The 15608-nt window shown below is 45.4% G+C and overlaps 1 protein-coding gene across 1 annotated transcript in view; it reads left to right on the top strand.

The window, feature by feature from the left end:
• The first annotated feature begins 221 nt into the window (after positions 1-221).
• Positions 222-15608, top strand: part of IL13RA1 (interleukin 13 receptor subunit alpha 1) — a 65094-nt gene continuing 49707 nt past the window's right edge. Inside the window, exons 1-4 of the mRNA XM_022562948.3 lie at positions 222-354; positions 6905-7044; positions 12783-12921; positions 14716-14836. Of these exons, the coding sequence (XP_022418656.1) occupies positions 273-354; positions 6905-7044; positions 12783-12921; positions 14716-14836 (482 nt within the window). The 5' untranslated portion in view covers positions 222-272. The remainder of the gene's footprint in view (positions 355-6904; positions 7045-12782; positions 12922-14715; positions 14837-15608) is intronic.

Raw genomic sequence — 15608 nt, 5'->3', positions numbered from 1 at the left:
GAAGTTCTGTCTGGCCCGCGATCGGACTCCGGGGGCGCGGTGGCGGCTCGGCTGCCGCGGGGCCAGGCGTCGCGCCGCGGGAGCCGCGGGCGCCCCGCCCCTCTGCCCTCGCTGACCGCCTGGGGTTACCTGCGGCCTGTGGGCGGGGCGGCTCTTCCAGTCTGCGCCGGCCCCCGGCCTCCAGGGCGGCGGAGCCGGGAAGTGGGAGAGGGAGCGAAGGAGGCGGAGACTGCAGCGGCTGCAGCCCGGCCGGGCTCCGAGCGAGGGACTGCATGGAGTGGCCGGCGCGGCTCTGCGGGCTGTGGGCGCTGCTGCTCTGCGCCGGCGGCGGCGGCGGGGTGGCCGCGCCCGCGGGTGAGTGCGGCCGCTGGGGCCCGGGGCGGCGGGGGTCGCAGCCGAGAGGCCAGCAGGGGCGCTCCGGGGGCGCCGCGGCGGGGGTGGGCGCCGGGGGCCGTCCCCACGACGCCCCGCGCCCGCGGCGGCGGCCGCCGCCTCCCTCGCCCGGCTAGAGGTGGGGGAACCGGAGCGGCCGGGTTTTTCCGGATCCCGGGCGGCGGGGGCGGCGGCGGGGCCGGAGGACGACGACTTGTCGCCGCGCTTTCCTCGGTCGTCGGGAAGCGCCGAGCCTAGCGCCGGGGCCCGGGGCCGAAACGAGTCCGTGGCATCGGAGGGCCGCGGGGTCGGGAGCCGGAATGTCGCCGGTGCCCCCGGGAGGGGATGAGGGGCCGGGAGGCCGCGGGGACGGCAAGCTAGGTCCGGGCGAGCTGGGACGCGCCGGGGCTTCTTGCGCGGCCGGTCCAGCGAGGGGGTGGGAGTCGAAGGGAACCTCTAAAGCTCCTAGTCCCTGTAGGAAAAGGACGTGAGGGTCGCGGCCACCTCTGGCGTCCAAGAAATCCGGTGGGAATCTCGGAGTAGCATCCACGTGGATGCCTTTTCCTTTATTAACCTTTATATTTTGGAATAATTTTCGATTGACAGAAAAGTTGCAAAGATAGTATAGAGAGTTCTCGTATACCCCTCACCCTGGTGCGGCAATTTAAATTAATCAACCAGAGTTACTGTGAAAAGTTGAGGGCTAATGAATTCCTCACGGCCAGCTTTTGCCATGAGCGGCCTAATGGACATTTTTGGTGACGATAGTATAACTCCAAATTCTAGCCCCAAATTCGATAGGTCTTATTGTCACATTGACACAAACACCCACAATTTGTTTATTGCATTTTCAACCAGTGTGTTGTGCTTTGAAACCCAAGTTGAAATGTTGATTAGGAAACCTCGATAGCCTCTATTGATTCAGTCAACAAAACGAATGCACAGTCTCCTCTGTGCTGGGCAGTGTTCTAGGGGCAGAGAGTGGAGCCGTGAGCAAAACAGGTCAAGTCCCTGCCCTTTGGAGTTTATATGCTGTTGGCAGTCAGAGGAAGGGGCCGGGGGCAGGGGGGGAGGGGAGTAAAATATAAGATATGTCGGGACGGCGATAAGTACTATGGAGAAAAACAAAGCAGGGAAAGGGTTTGCCATTGTAAATAGGGTGGAGTAGGAAGACCTCCACTGAAAAGGTGGCATTTGAGTAGAGACTTGAGGGAGGTTTGAAGTTTGACAGTCAATGATTCAAGTGCCTGCCTTGTTTAGTACTGAGCCAGGCTCTGTAGGTCGGCTTAGAACCTTAGAGTATACTGCGTAATCGTTGCCCCCAGTTCACTTGGGGGGATCTGATTCCCATAATCATTATGGGGCAGCTGCAGTCCAAAGAAGGGAGGGGGTCACCCATCTCATTAGTCTCCTGATTTTCACAGTGCTACTCTAACCCCCTCCCTCCTACAGATTTCCTCCCCCCACGCACCTGGAACAACAAACAGCTGGCCTTCTAGTAATACTGGCAACCCCCAACTTAATCAGTTTTGTCACAGAAGTTCATTAGTAACTTGGTTACTTAGAAATAGAAAACCTTTTTTCCCATTGGAAATATTGATAGAAGTGCATGGTAAAAAAAAAAAAGAAAGAAAGAAAAAAAACAGTCAGGGGACTTGAGTTTTAGTGGTCTGACATTTCCCAGGTGTGGGACTTCAGGGCTTGTCATTTCCCCTCCCTTGCACAGCAGCTTTCTCATCTGTGACAGGAGGTTGAACTCCATAAGTTTTAAGGGCTCTTCAGCGCTAATCTTTTGAGTGTCTATAAAAGATTAGGTTACCAGCTTAGTTTAGTCTGTTTAGATTGGTAGCCCACATTGTGGCATGTCTTAATAACAGCTAGCATTTATATAGTGTTTACTCTGCCGGGCAGCGTTCTAAGTTTTCCACTTGAACTATTTCATTTAATTTTTACACAAAACCCTCCTGTAGGTGCTGTTATTAGTCCTGTTTTGTATGTGAGGAAGCTGAGGCACAGCAAGGCCCAGCGCTCTCGTAGGTGATAGAGTGGAGGAGCTTGGCTTCCGACCCTGGCAGCCTGGTTCCAGAGGCCGTGCCCCTAACCACTGTATTCAGTGCCTCTCTCTGCAGAAGTGAAGGGAGTCCTTGGCTGGGAGAGGAGCTGGGCCCCTCCCAGAGTAGCAGGGCAGGACTGGTTGGCACCCATGCAAGTATGTACAGGCCATTGGTATGAAGTGAATGATCATGTATTGGAGACTTGCTTTATAATTGCCAGACTGTGTAGTCCAAGCAATAAGTACTGTAGGCGTTCAGAAGAGGGGAAACTGAGGGCTGGGAGTGTCGTGGAAGAGCTAAAGTTTGAGCTAGACTTTTAGGGTGGGTGACATTTGAGTAGGTGGAGGAGAAGTTATTCCCAGTTGGGGGGAATAGCAGCTACAGAGGCCCAGAGGTAAGGGTGAGGGTGTCCTTTTGTGCTCAGCGAGGAGCCCAGCTTGGCAGGAGGGTGCATTGGTAAAATCAGTCCAGGCAGAAGGGCTTCACTTGCCCTTGAAGCTGAGTGGGGCGCAGCGTGAGGGAAATGACACTGGAGGAGAAGCCAGCAGGGAGACTTGACTGAGTGTGGGGAATCACTGGAGTGCGAAGCGACGCAGGGATCTAGGGTTGGAGGTGGCCACTAGAAAGATGTGCTGTGCACGCCTTCTGTCCAGGCCCGTGCCTTACTGCTGTATGTCCGCCTGGCTCACGGGGCCCAGCAGAGCGCATTAGTGTGATTGGGATGATTGAGAGAGGTGTGACAGGACTTCCCTGGTGGCGCAGTGGTTAAGAATCCACCTGCCAATGCAGGGGACGTGGGTTCGAGCCCTGGTCCGGGAAGATCCCACATGCCGTGGAGCAACTAAGCCCACGCGCCACAACTACTGAGCCTGCGCTCTAGAGCCCACGAGCCACAACTACTGAGCCCACGTGCCACAACTACTGAAGCCCGTGTGCCTAGAGCCTGTGCTCCGCAACAAGAAAAGCCCCCGCTCGCTGCAAGTAGAGAAAGCCCACGTGCAGCAATGAAGAGCCAGTGCAGCCAAAAATAAATAAATACATAAATTTATTTTTTAAAAAAGTGTTGCAGAAAGCTCTGAAGGAGGTTGATGACTGAGTAGATGTAAAGGAAGGAGATGAATGACTCATGTATAACTCTTGTGATTTCCTTGACTTTTCCCGAAATATGCATGCTTCTGCCAGCTCCTGTGATTGAACAAGAGAGAGGAAAAACTTTTAGTTAAGTAACATGCCTTATTATTAGAAACAGCATTGATCATGTTAATTCATAATTCGAATGGGATCTTGTGCTAGATGTCCACACAGACTCACTTGAGGTTTGAAGTTGAGGGAGCTACTTGAGTCCCTCTCTCCTTCCCACTCCCCTTTCTGGTGAGTGATCAACCCCTAAGAAATGGTTAGAATTAGATGCTTAAGGAAAGCTTATCAGGCAGAGAAGCTTGTGTCTCTAAGGCCACGGACACATATCAATTCCAGAGAAAACCAAAGCAACTGTTTAGAACTGTTTCGTCTCTTCAAAAAGAAAGAAAGCAGACAGCACACATTTACACAGCACTTGTTCTGTGCCAGGCACTGTTCTGAGTTTTTTTTATCTGTATTAACTCATTTAATCCTCATAATAACCCTTTTTCATTAGTTTACTATTATCACCCTCACATTATAGATGCAAACACCGAGGCAGAGAGAGGTTAAGTAACTTGGCAGCTAGTGTGTAGCAGAGCTGGCATATGAGCTCAGGCAGTAGGGCTCCAGAGTCCGTGCTCTTAATCACTACACTACACTGAAATGATGTGTCTTACAGATGAGGAGCTGTTACAGACTTTTACAAGAAGCACAGTCTCCACTTATTTATGTGTCTGGATGTATTTTACCCACATACATATATTCAGATATATTTAAACATTTGGAGATTGTATCGCAAGAGGGAGGAGGTATGGGGATATATGTTTATGTATAGCTGATTCACTTTGTTATACAGCATAAACTAAAACAGCACTGTAAAGCAATTGTACTCCAATAAAGATGTTAAAAAAGTAAAAATTAAAAAAAGAGTTTCTGTGAGCGTGTGTGCTTTTTAAAGTATAGGAAGTAGAAAAATCTTAAGAGAAATGGAAGGAACCATTAGGGGGAAAAAAAAAAGGATGGCAGATAGCCACAAGTAGCCTAAAATGCAAACCTGTTAGAAGATCTGACTAAAGGATACTTCAGAACAGATGGGGGAAAATGAAATCCGTTTGAGAGACTGGAAATAGGGCCGGCTATTGTTCTATTAAAATACTGAGGTTAAAAAATAGATTTAAAAAGGTCTTAGACTACCTTGAAAATTGGGGTATGATTTAAGCAAACCATAAATAGGTAATATTTTTATTGTTAGGGCTTTAATTTTTGTGTGGGAGTGGGAGGTTTGTGGGAAGGCAGAGCGTCAGGAAGTGCTAAGCCAGCTATCCTGGACTTTTGCTCTAGTGTGTTTCTGGAAACTGCACAGTAAGGGAGATAATCCTAAAGTAAATTGTAATCTTCGGTAGGAACAAAGTTTTCATTAGAGACTCTATACCTGATAAACAATTTGCCTTCAAAAATATCATTGACGTGGGCTTCCCTGGTGGCGCAGTGGTTGAGAGTCCGCCTGCCGATGCAGGGGACACGGGTTCGTGCCCCGGTCCGGGAAGATCCCACATGCCACGGAGCAGCTGGGCCCGTGAGCCATGGCCGCTGAGCCTGCGCGTCCAGAGCCTGTGCTCCGCAACGGGAGAGGCCGCAACAGTGAGAGGCCCGCGTACGGTAAAAATAAATAAATAAATAAAAAATATCATTGACGTGATGTTCGAAAGGCCAAACTGGAATAGCTATACACTCCTGTAATCACTTAAAATCCTAACTTAAAATCACTGTCGCCTGAGCCATTGGTGCTCCTGGCACTGGCTGGGTTTTAATGCAGTGCAATAGGAACCCCGTGCTTCCACAAGGACTTGGCCTGCTGTGGCCTCCTCCTCCCCATGGTTGGGCCTTTGGTCTACCTTTCAGAAAGCCTAATGGTAGTTGAGTTAGGAAAGGCGGAATGAATATTGAGAGTTCAGGGTCTGTGCAGGCTGCTGTGTATAAACCTGACTTAGGGGGGAATCCCACCTCTGTAGTGCCTGTGGGGTTGATGTTTTGGGACAAATGGTGTTTTTTGTTCAGTTAAAGAGGAAGGCAATGGCATAAATACTGCAGATTATGTAAGAGGCCCAGAGCACTCCAAAGTGTTGGCATAGAGTATAAAATAGAACTACTGATTGATAAATTAATAAAACTGTAGTCCTTAAGTAATTAATAATGATTAAGTTTGCCACTTTAGACAATTTGGGGGGATTGTTTTTAAAATTAGTTTAATAAACTTTATTTTATAAATTTCGACTTACAGAAAAGTTGCAAAGATAGGACAGAGGAGCCCTCATACAGTTTCCGGGGGACGATTTTGGCCTCAGGAGAAGTCCTCAGGAAAGTTTGAAATGATGTTTCCTTTCCCTCCTCTATATGTACTTCCCTGCATTTGGCAGAAGCATGAAAACTCCTATCCCCGATCCTAAAGCTGGGTCCAGGATAATAGAGCCAGTAAATATTTGGTGGAGACAGTGGTGGGTTTTCTCAAAATGAAACACATTTTTTAAGACACTGGTTCACAGTTTCTCATCTTTTCGTCCCTCTTCAGATTTGTCAAAGCTGCAGTTCCAGTTGTTTAGTGTCAGACCTCAGGGGAGCAACAGGGTTGTTAGATCTCTTTCTCAGTACTTCTTTGGAAAAGTTATAAGAACAATTGCCAGGTCACGTGAGCAAGCACGATTAAAGATGAGCCACTTAAACTGACTTGCAGAACTGCTGGGATTGAACTGTCTGTATTGAGTGGGCCTGGGCGCGCAGTGTAGGGGACCCCAAATACCCACCGGAGGAAAACTTGGACATTTAAGAATATACTCTCCTCTGTGTTCACACCATAGCAAGTGGTTAAGAATGCGGCCTGGGGGGCTTCCCTGGTGGCGCAGTGGTTGAGAGTCCGCCTGCCGATGCAGGGGACACGGGTTCGTGCCCCGGTCCGGGAGGATCCCACATGCCGTGGAGCGGCTGGGCCCGTGAGCCATGGCCGCTGAGCCTGCGCGTCCGGAGCCTGTGCTCCGCAACGGGAGAGGCCACAACAGTGAGAGGCCCGCGTACCGCAAAAAAAAAAAAAAAAAAAAAAAGCATTGACTGGCCATGGGATATGGGGCCAGTGATTCAATGTCCCTGTGCCTCAGTCGCCTCATCTTTACATGAGGCTGAGAGTCCCTGTCTCATAAGGTTGTGGAGAGTACTTAGAATGCTGCCTGGCTCAATAAATGTTAGCTCTTGATAACTCAGTTTTCTGATTCTTGGTCTTCAGGACTTGGAGGAATGGATTAAATTAACCACTGAAAACACTGGCTGCTGTGGATAAATGTATTTCTTGTGCTTGATTTGAACAGAAACTCAGCCACCTGTGACGAATTTGAGTGTGTCTGTTGAAAACCTCTGCACAGTCACATGGACATGGAATCCTCCTGAGGGAGCCAGCCCGAATTGTAGTCTAAAGTATTTTAGTCATTTTGGCAACAAACAAGATAAGGTAAGTTTTCTGGAACATATTGCATTGATAAGGTAAAGTGAACCCTGTGAGTTGGAGCTAAGAATAAGCCAAATTCTAATCTTACTTCAAAGTGGGATTTTTATTTTTGAGTTGTGTCCAAATGTTTTAACTGGGAAAATTATGGAAACAACTGTTGACAAAATTGAACATTAGAAAATATTTGCCAATCAAATACAGTTGAGATTATTACTCTTTTAGGAAATACTAGGCACTCAGTAAATAATTAATTATGTTAAAGTTGGTTCCTGTAGGCACCCAGTGAATAATTAATTATGTTAACATTGGTTTCTGTGTTGCTGCCTGAAGCCTTGTATTTATATAACACTTTCCATTCCTCAGGGAATTTTCAAATTTACCATCTCACTAATCGCATGCACAGATAGATACGCAAGAACTACGTGATGCAAAAGTAAATGGCCATATGGAAAATGAAAAAATAAGATGTCAGTGGCAGGTGAGGTTGACCAGACAGTTCCCTGATGCTTGAGGAAAAATGAGAGAAACTTTCAGCCTTTCCAGTCGGATGTGTGACCGATTTAAGTGAATGTTTGTTAACAAGATTGGATAATTTCGGATTCTTTATGATAGTCTTATTCAATGGAAGTTCCTTTTGAGCCTTATTGGTTTGTAGCCCCTGCTAATTGACAGGTTCCTCAAAGCATCATATCGTCTGTTCAAAACTGTTTTATATCTTTATACAGTCCTTGGGTTCTGCATCTGTGGATTCAGCCAGCTGCAGATGGAAAATATTAGGGAAAAAAAATTCCAGGAAATTCCAAAAAGGAAAACTTGAATGCCTTGTACTGGCAACTATTTACATATCATTTACGTTGCACTAGGTATTATAAGTAATTTAGAGATGATGTAAAGTATAGGAGAGGATGTGCCTAGGTCATATGCAAACACTACACCATTTTAATTAAAGACTCGAGCATCCATGCATTTTGGTGTCCGTGGTGGGTCCTGGAACCAATGCAATGCCCCTCGGGTGTAAGAGGGATGACTGTATCTTCTTTCAGTGTGTGGGTGGGGGAGGTGGAGGATGTTTGGGGTTGAATTTGTCCTGGATTTTGAGAAGGCCAATGAGAAGTTGTTATTAATGACAGTACTTTGGCTCAGTGAACTGTGGAATCACCGTGTTCGAGCAGTTTGGTGGCAGGAAGAGTCTGGAGAACTAGTTAGTGCACCATTCAGGTAGCTCAGTGGCCTGGGGTAAATTCCTTAACCTCTGTGAGCCTTCATTTCCTCATGTGTAAAGTGTGGCTCTACTCACGTCTCTGGCTTGCTGGTCCACCAAAAATAATGTATGGGAAACTTAATGAAGTGAGGGTAGAATGGGCTCTTCCTCTAGAGGGAAACTTGCTAATCTGCCTTCCTGCTTTCCTGCAGAGGTGTTAATTATAGTTTAGGTGTTGATTGATAAGGAATTGAGGCTTGTCAGAAATATTTGTGTTTTAAAAGAGGTCCTCCAAATGCAGAAGCCTGGTAGGCCAGTTCCCCTTTTCACACTGTTGGCTTCCTCTTGTTCCTAAGGAGGGGCCTTAGACAGTTGGAGTCTTAGTGGCAACTTTTGGTAGTTCAGCCTTGAGAAATTCCAGGAAAGACCCTTTAGTGCGTCACCTAAGTATCTAACTGAAACCCCTAGGAGAGGTCACCATCTTTCTAACATGTCCTTATTCATTAGCCCGTCAACCGCGCTCAAGGATCAGTCAGGTAGACATGCTGATATGCTAGTGTAGAAATGGGGCTAATTCCTCAGTATAGTTACAGAAATTTAGACTTGAAAGTAACTTTAGGAGGCAGTGGAATCAGATAGAATTGGGTTTGAAATTTTGTCTCTTTCCCTTTCGAGTTTTGTGGCCTTAGGCAAGTCATTTAACCTATCTGAGCCTGAGCCTCCATTTCCTTGTTTGTAGAATGCTGGGGGGAAAGGCTAGTAAAAGTACCTACTTCATATGAATGGTGTGTGTTTGTTAAAGGAGATAATGTTTGTGATACACCTGGCCCAGAGTTAGTGTTCAATAATTGTTAGCTTTTATTATTATTACTGTTGTTAGATTCAACCATATGAAATTGTTGCCTTTATAGGTCATATTATATGGTTCAACCTAATATTATCGTTTAATCTTGGTCCCTCCGTTTTGCCCCTGAAGAGACCAGATGGAGACCATAAAGGGTGGCCGCTGCCTAAGGCCTCCTCCTTTATTCCAGCCATTTGACAGCTTTGAAGGCTGCCAATGCGGCAGTTGTGATAAACACAGATTATTCTTTCCAGTCAGTGATGGGGGATTTCCTGTCTGGACCTTTTGGAAGTTTACAATCCTGAGACTCAGAATCAATGGGAGGAGTGGTTTTCCTTCCCTCTTCCTGTCCTTTGGACACAGCATTAATGTCGTCAGACCACACCGGGGTGTATATATGCTTTGAAGCATGTTGAAGCAGTGGCATTATGATAGTTTGTACATGTTACAGGGCTTTTATGACCGTCTAACAGTCCCAAATTGCTAAATGAGGTAAATCCTTGAGGTCATTTTCAATCTTCAGATTGGAGGACCATTAAGATGAGAGATATGGAATCATAGATGATTTTTTTTTTTTGCAGTACGCGGGCCTCTCACTGCTGTGGCCTCTCCTGTTGCGGAGCACAGGCTCCGGACACGCAGGCTCAGCGGCCATGGCTCACGGGCCCAGCCGCTCCATGGCATGTGGAATCTTCCCGGACCGGGGCACGAACCCGCGTCCCCTGCATCGGCAGGCGGACTCTCAACCGCTGCGCCACCAGGGAAGCCCCATAGATGATTAAAAAAAAAAATTCAATACAAGACTAGCTTAAGTGGCTGCCCTTCACCATTGTTTTAGCAATGTGTAATCTGGCAATTAGAAGAAGGATCTGGCATCAGATTTTAGATCTCTTTCATCACCAAGAGATAAGCAAGTCTTACTAGGTGAATAAATTAAAAGGATGTTGTTCTGTCTAGGCATCCAAAGAGACTGAAGCTGAAGCTGACTCCCCTTTCCTTCTGAGAAAGGATTAGCAGTTGGGAAAGCTGCGATCTAGCCAAATGAACTTTGGTCTTGAGGCGGAGGGATCGGTTCAGGACTCTGGTCTTGATTTTTGATAAATTTTCAAAGGAGCCCAGATTCTCTGACAGGTGGAACATAATGTCATACAGCAGCTACCAGTGGAATGAGTCACCACAGCCGAAAGTCACGTGGGAGCGATCACACATACTTCATCAAGATCTTCTGGGAGGGATTTAGTTCCTTGTCTGATACAGAGAGGTGCACTTGACTTGGCGATCATTGACAATTGGGGTTCCTACTTTATTCATGCCAATTTAATATTATTTGCCTTGAGCTTTGAAAGAGATTTTTTAAAAGTATTTTATCTTACCCCCTACCGTGTCTTTTCTAAGTTATTTTTTTATTCATATGCCCAAAACAAAAGGTTCAGGTTTAGGGCTTCCCTGATGGCGCAGTGGTTAAGAGTCCGCCTGCCAATGCAGGGGCCACAGATTCAAGCCCTGGTCCAGAAAGATCCTACATGCCGCGGAGCAACTAAGCCCGTGAACCACAACTACTGAGCCCACGTGCCACAACTACTGAAGCTCGCATGCCTAGAGCCCGTGCCCCGCGACAAGAGAAGCTACCGCAATGAGAAGCCTGTGCACTGCAACGAAGAGTAGCCCCCATTCGCCGCAACTAGAGAAAGCCCGCCCGCAGCAATGAAGACCCAATGCAGCCCAAAATAAATAAATTAATAAAGGGTCTGAATCAATAACCGATTAACTTTGAAAATGAAGGTTTTTTTTAAAAAAAGGTTCAGATTTAGATGCTAAAGTATGTTTTTACTTTAAGAAATACCATTTATTAAAAATACTTGTGTAATAAAACTCCTCAGCCCTCTCACTGGAACAATATCTAATATAAGAGAACTGGGATTTTTCCATAATGATTCTAATTTATGGCATTTGACTGTACATTTTCCCCCGGGTGTCCTCAGAGGGCAAATGCAGCTTCCACACAAGAGTTATCAAGGATTCTTGGGTCAGGGTGGCTCCTTCAGGGGTATATGGGACTTCTGCTTAGTAAAATTGTGTGGTTGGTGAAATTTGCATTCGGAGCTTTCCTGCCACCATTACCAACAATCCTTGTTTCCTCAGCACACATTCATCAATTAAGGGCCAGTTTCCTTACTTCGCCATGAGAACTATAATGGTGAAACATTCTCGAGAGCCTTCTCTTGACTCAATTAGTATGTTCTATTCCTGTAGGCAGCAAATATATGGAAAGCCAAATGATAAGTAGGTTTCTTGGCAAGGAATCAGGAATTTGTTGTGAAAATGTACTTGACTCAGAATAGCTGGAGGCCCCACTGAAGGTAGGCAGGGCTTTGCTGCTGGGACAAAAATAATCAATGTCCATGGAGCTGAATCACCCTCTCTTTTCTCCCTGTCAGAATTTTGTTTGCAGGCATTTCTTTTTCTCTTCTTCCAGGGCTGACCAGCTAACTCCTTTTTTAGAGTGCTTTCTTGCCTGGGCCTAAGAGCTGTTCGGTCTGTACAAAGTGTTGTTTGTTTTCTTCCCCATGTCTTTGCTGTGGTTCGTTAATTGATGATTTGCTGGCTACCTCTCAGAGGACATCCTTGTGCCTGGTTTTGAGAGTCTCTCACAGTTGCCCTCATGCTCAGTTGGCAGCAGGCATGTGAAATGGCAGAGTACCCCTTAGGGTGGTAGATAAAGGTAACTCTGACAAAATTTCCCTTCATGGCTATCAGCTCGTATATACAAGGAAATGCTGTCTCCAACTTGAGTCAGAAACTATTGCAAAACAGGAAGCTCCTTGGAGCTCTGATTAAAAGCAGCTCTGTTCTTAATTATCCCAACTCTGTCACTTTGGAAAATGTTAATTTCCTCAAGAGCCTTTAATCTCATTATTCTAAATCATAATAACCAGGCTTGTGATTGTTATCCATAAGCTGTGTATAAGTTGGCTTTCCGTGGTTCCACAAAGCTTATCTACCTTTTAGAATAAGAGCGTGCTATACTCAGTGCCTATAATATCAACCCTTATAATTCATATGTGTATATGAGATAGTCAAAATGGTCAAACAGTGCAGAAAGGTGTTTCCTGAAAAGTCTCCTCAGCCCTCAGGCTCCCCTTCTTTACTTCCTCTCCTCAGAGGTGACCAGGATTGCCAGATTCTTAAAGCAGTCCTTTTTACCTTGATCTTGATGTCATACTGCATCTACTTGGAATTGAATTTTGATAAGCTTATTGTGTTTCCTTTGAAATTGCTCTTAGACGTATGTGTTAGCATGGTAGGTTTGTAGTAAATGTCATGATGTTTATACATTGAAAATGCAGGAAACTGTCTTTTATCTATACCATGGTTTCTCAATGATGGCACTACGGACATTTGATGCGGGATAATTTGTTGTTGTTGGGGGAGGGAAGGCTGTCTTGTGCATTATAGGATGTTTGGCAGCATCCTTGGCCTCTACCCAGTAGATGCCAGTAGCAGCCCCCTCCCAAGTTATGACAACGAAAAATGTTCTTAGACATTAACAAATGTCCCCCGGGAATGGGAGGACAGAATCACCCGAAGCTGAGAATCACTGAACTGCATACCATTTGATAACTTCCCATTTTCTTTACACAACTGTATTTCTGTGTGTTTGCTACTGCAATGCCTTTTTAAATTTCCTTATCTTAGAAAATTGCTCCAGAAACTTATCGTTCGAAAGAAGTGCCCCTGAATGAGAGGATTTGTCTGCAAGTGGGGTCCCAGTGTAGCACCAACGAAAGTGAGAAGCCTAGCATTTTGGTGGAAAAGTGCATCTCACCCCCTGAAGGTAACAGCTAAAAGCACTGTCTCTTGGCATTTAGAGAATAAATCCAAATTATCCATATGCTTATGTTCAGTGTTCATTAATTCATTTAATTTTCAAACATTTGTTGAGTCTAATAAGTGTCAGGCACTGGTACTAGATGCTGACAACACACCAACAACTGTCAGGACATCTCTGCCTTTGACGTGCTCACAGACAACTTGAATAACAATGCCTGATAGTTATAGACTACTTAATAACTTGGAAAGTGACACACACACACACACACGCACACACACACACACACATACGCCTCTCCCCTAAATTGAGCTTCTCAAGCTTATTCGGTGAAATGAGCAAGGCATGTATTATTACCCTGATCTATTTTGTGAGGAAGAAGGGAACTGAGTGAGTTGCTGTAGATCTTCAGGTCCCAGGTCCAGTACCTTAAACAAATGAAAATATTGATAGTGTCTCACTCATTATATAGAGAGATTAGATTGATATACAGGATATATTTGGGGAAAGATGTTAAAAGAGGAAAGTGGGCATGTTGGCCCAGCTGTGACTCAAGACTAGCCCTAGAAAAAGCTGTCAAGTAGTCAGCTTGATCATTGTTCCCAGCTCTTATGTTACATGCAGGGAGTAGCATATACTCAGGAAGAGCAGGGCTACCAGAGCCCAGATGTCCAAGTTTAAATCTCAGCTCTGCCAGCTTCTAGTTGTGTGACCTTAGGCAGATCACTTAGCCCCTTCTCTCTTCAGTTTCCTCACCTGTAAAAAGGGATGATGATAGTACTTACCTCCCAGGAATGTTGAAAGGATTACATCAATCAGTACACATGAGGTGCTGAGAATACTGCCTGGCAGACAGTAAATGCTAGATACATATTATCTATTCACATCATGTTGCCCTTTGGTTGGGCAAGGTCCCATCTCCTACCTCCAAACCTTAACACTACATGACTTGTTTTCTAGGACGTTCTCTGTACCTGTATGCACAGATCAAAAGTATATGAAGTAATATTTGTAAAATTATAAAATTCAGTACTGCTAGGAGGCTGGGAGCATGGTTTACAGCAAGTTACCTCCCCTATACTCGTTTCTTGAGGACTTTAATAATCTGAAAGAAACTAAATTGTATTATGACGAAAAGGTGGGTGGTGATGGCTCAGCACAGTACGCCTTTAAGGAGCACGAGGGATAACAGGTTTGAATTTTAAACATAGGCATTTAATTTAGAGACGTGATGTCTTAACTTAAAAGGCTTTATAAAGGTAGAGATTTCAGATCATCAAGATTTTAGGGCTCCTAAGGCCATAACCCCCAATAGACAACTACTAAGAGTTACGTTTTGCTTACCTTTCCCCAAATTGCCTCAGGAGGAAGGTTTGTTTAATTTTTAAAACAAGGCGTGTCAGTATTGCTCGAAAGACAAGGTAAATTATAACTCAGAACACTTGTTTTGTTTTTTAAAAAGACAGGTAGATATAATGGTTGTTTATATTTTCACATTCATTTGGGAAATTCCATGGTCGTTTCCTATGACTGAAATGTTTGACCTTCAGACTCTCTCTCCAGGTAGGAATACAGGAGTTAGGGTCCCTCAGTGATAGTAAAGAGAGAAAGTTGTGAACAAATTAGATTTGGGTTTTCTTCCGCCTGGGTGCCTTCTGGGTCAAATGGGGTGAGAGGTTAGGGATTAGCTTTCCGGAGAAGCAGCCGGAAGCACGCTTGCCATCCCCCAGCCCCTAGAGTGACTGGCCAGCTCGCAGGGCAAGGAGATAAGGGTCCTAAACTCTTGGCTGCATATTCCAGGCGATCCTGAGTCCGCTGTTACTGAACTACAATGCATTTGGTATAACCTGAGCTACATGAAGTGCTCTTGGCTCCCTGGAAGGAATACAAATCCTGACACTAACTATACTCTCTACTATTGGTGAGTATGCACAGGAGACTTACTGGAGAGGGACTGACTGTGATTGCGTTGGGAGCCTTTGCACCTAACTTAGTTAAAACAAACCCCAAAATGGACCAGCCTATTCTTTTCTACACATTGCTTCATGGAAAATGCATCTGCTTTTGGTGTCTCATTTAAAAAAAAAAAACTCTTAAAAAATAATTATAGATTCCATATATATACGTGTTAGCATACGGTATTTGTTTTTCTCTTTCTGACTTACTTCACTCTGTATGACAGACTCTGGGTCCATCCACCTCACTACAAATAACTGAGTTTCGTTTCTTTTTATGGCTCAGTAATATTCCATTGTATGCTAACACGTATATATGGAATCTAAAAAAAAAATGGTCATGAAGAACCTAGGGGCAAGACGGGAATAAAGACACAGACCTACTAGAGAATGGACTTGAGGACACGGGGAGGGGGAAGGGTAAGCTGGGACAAAGTGAGAGAGTGGTAGTGTGGCATGGACATATATACACTACCAAACGTAAAATAGAGAGCTAGTGGGAAGCAGTCGCATAGCACAGGGAGATCAGCTCGGTGCTTTGTGACCACCTAGAGGGGTGGGATAGGGAGGGTGGGAGGGAGACGCAAGAGGGAGGGTATATGGGGATATATGTATACATATAGCTGACTCACTTTGTTGTAAAGCAGAAACTAACACACCATTGTAAAGCAATTATACTCCAACAAAAATGTTAAAAAAATTATAGATCCGCAAAATTAGATTGCAAAAATATATACA

Source organism: Delphinapterus leucas, chromosome X (genome assembly GCF_059928025.1).
Source record: "Delphinapterus leucas isolate spDelLeu-1000000601 "Yukka" chromosome X, BTC_Dleu_Yukka2, whole genome shotgun sequence".
NCBI lineage: Eukaryota > Metazoa > Chordata > Mammalia > Artiodactyla > Monodontidae > Delphinapterus > Delphinapterus leucas.
Note: the sequence above shows the minus strand (reverse complement) of the source record. Positions and strands in the feature narration are given on the sequence as shown.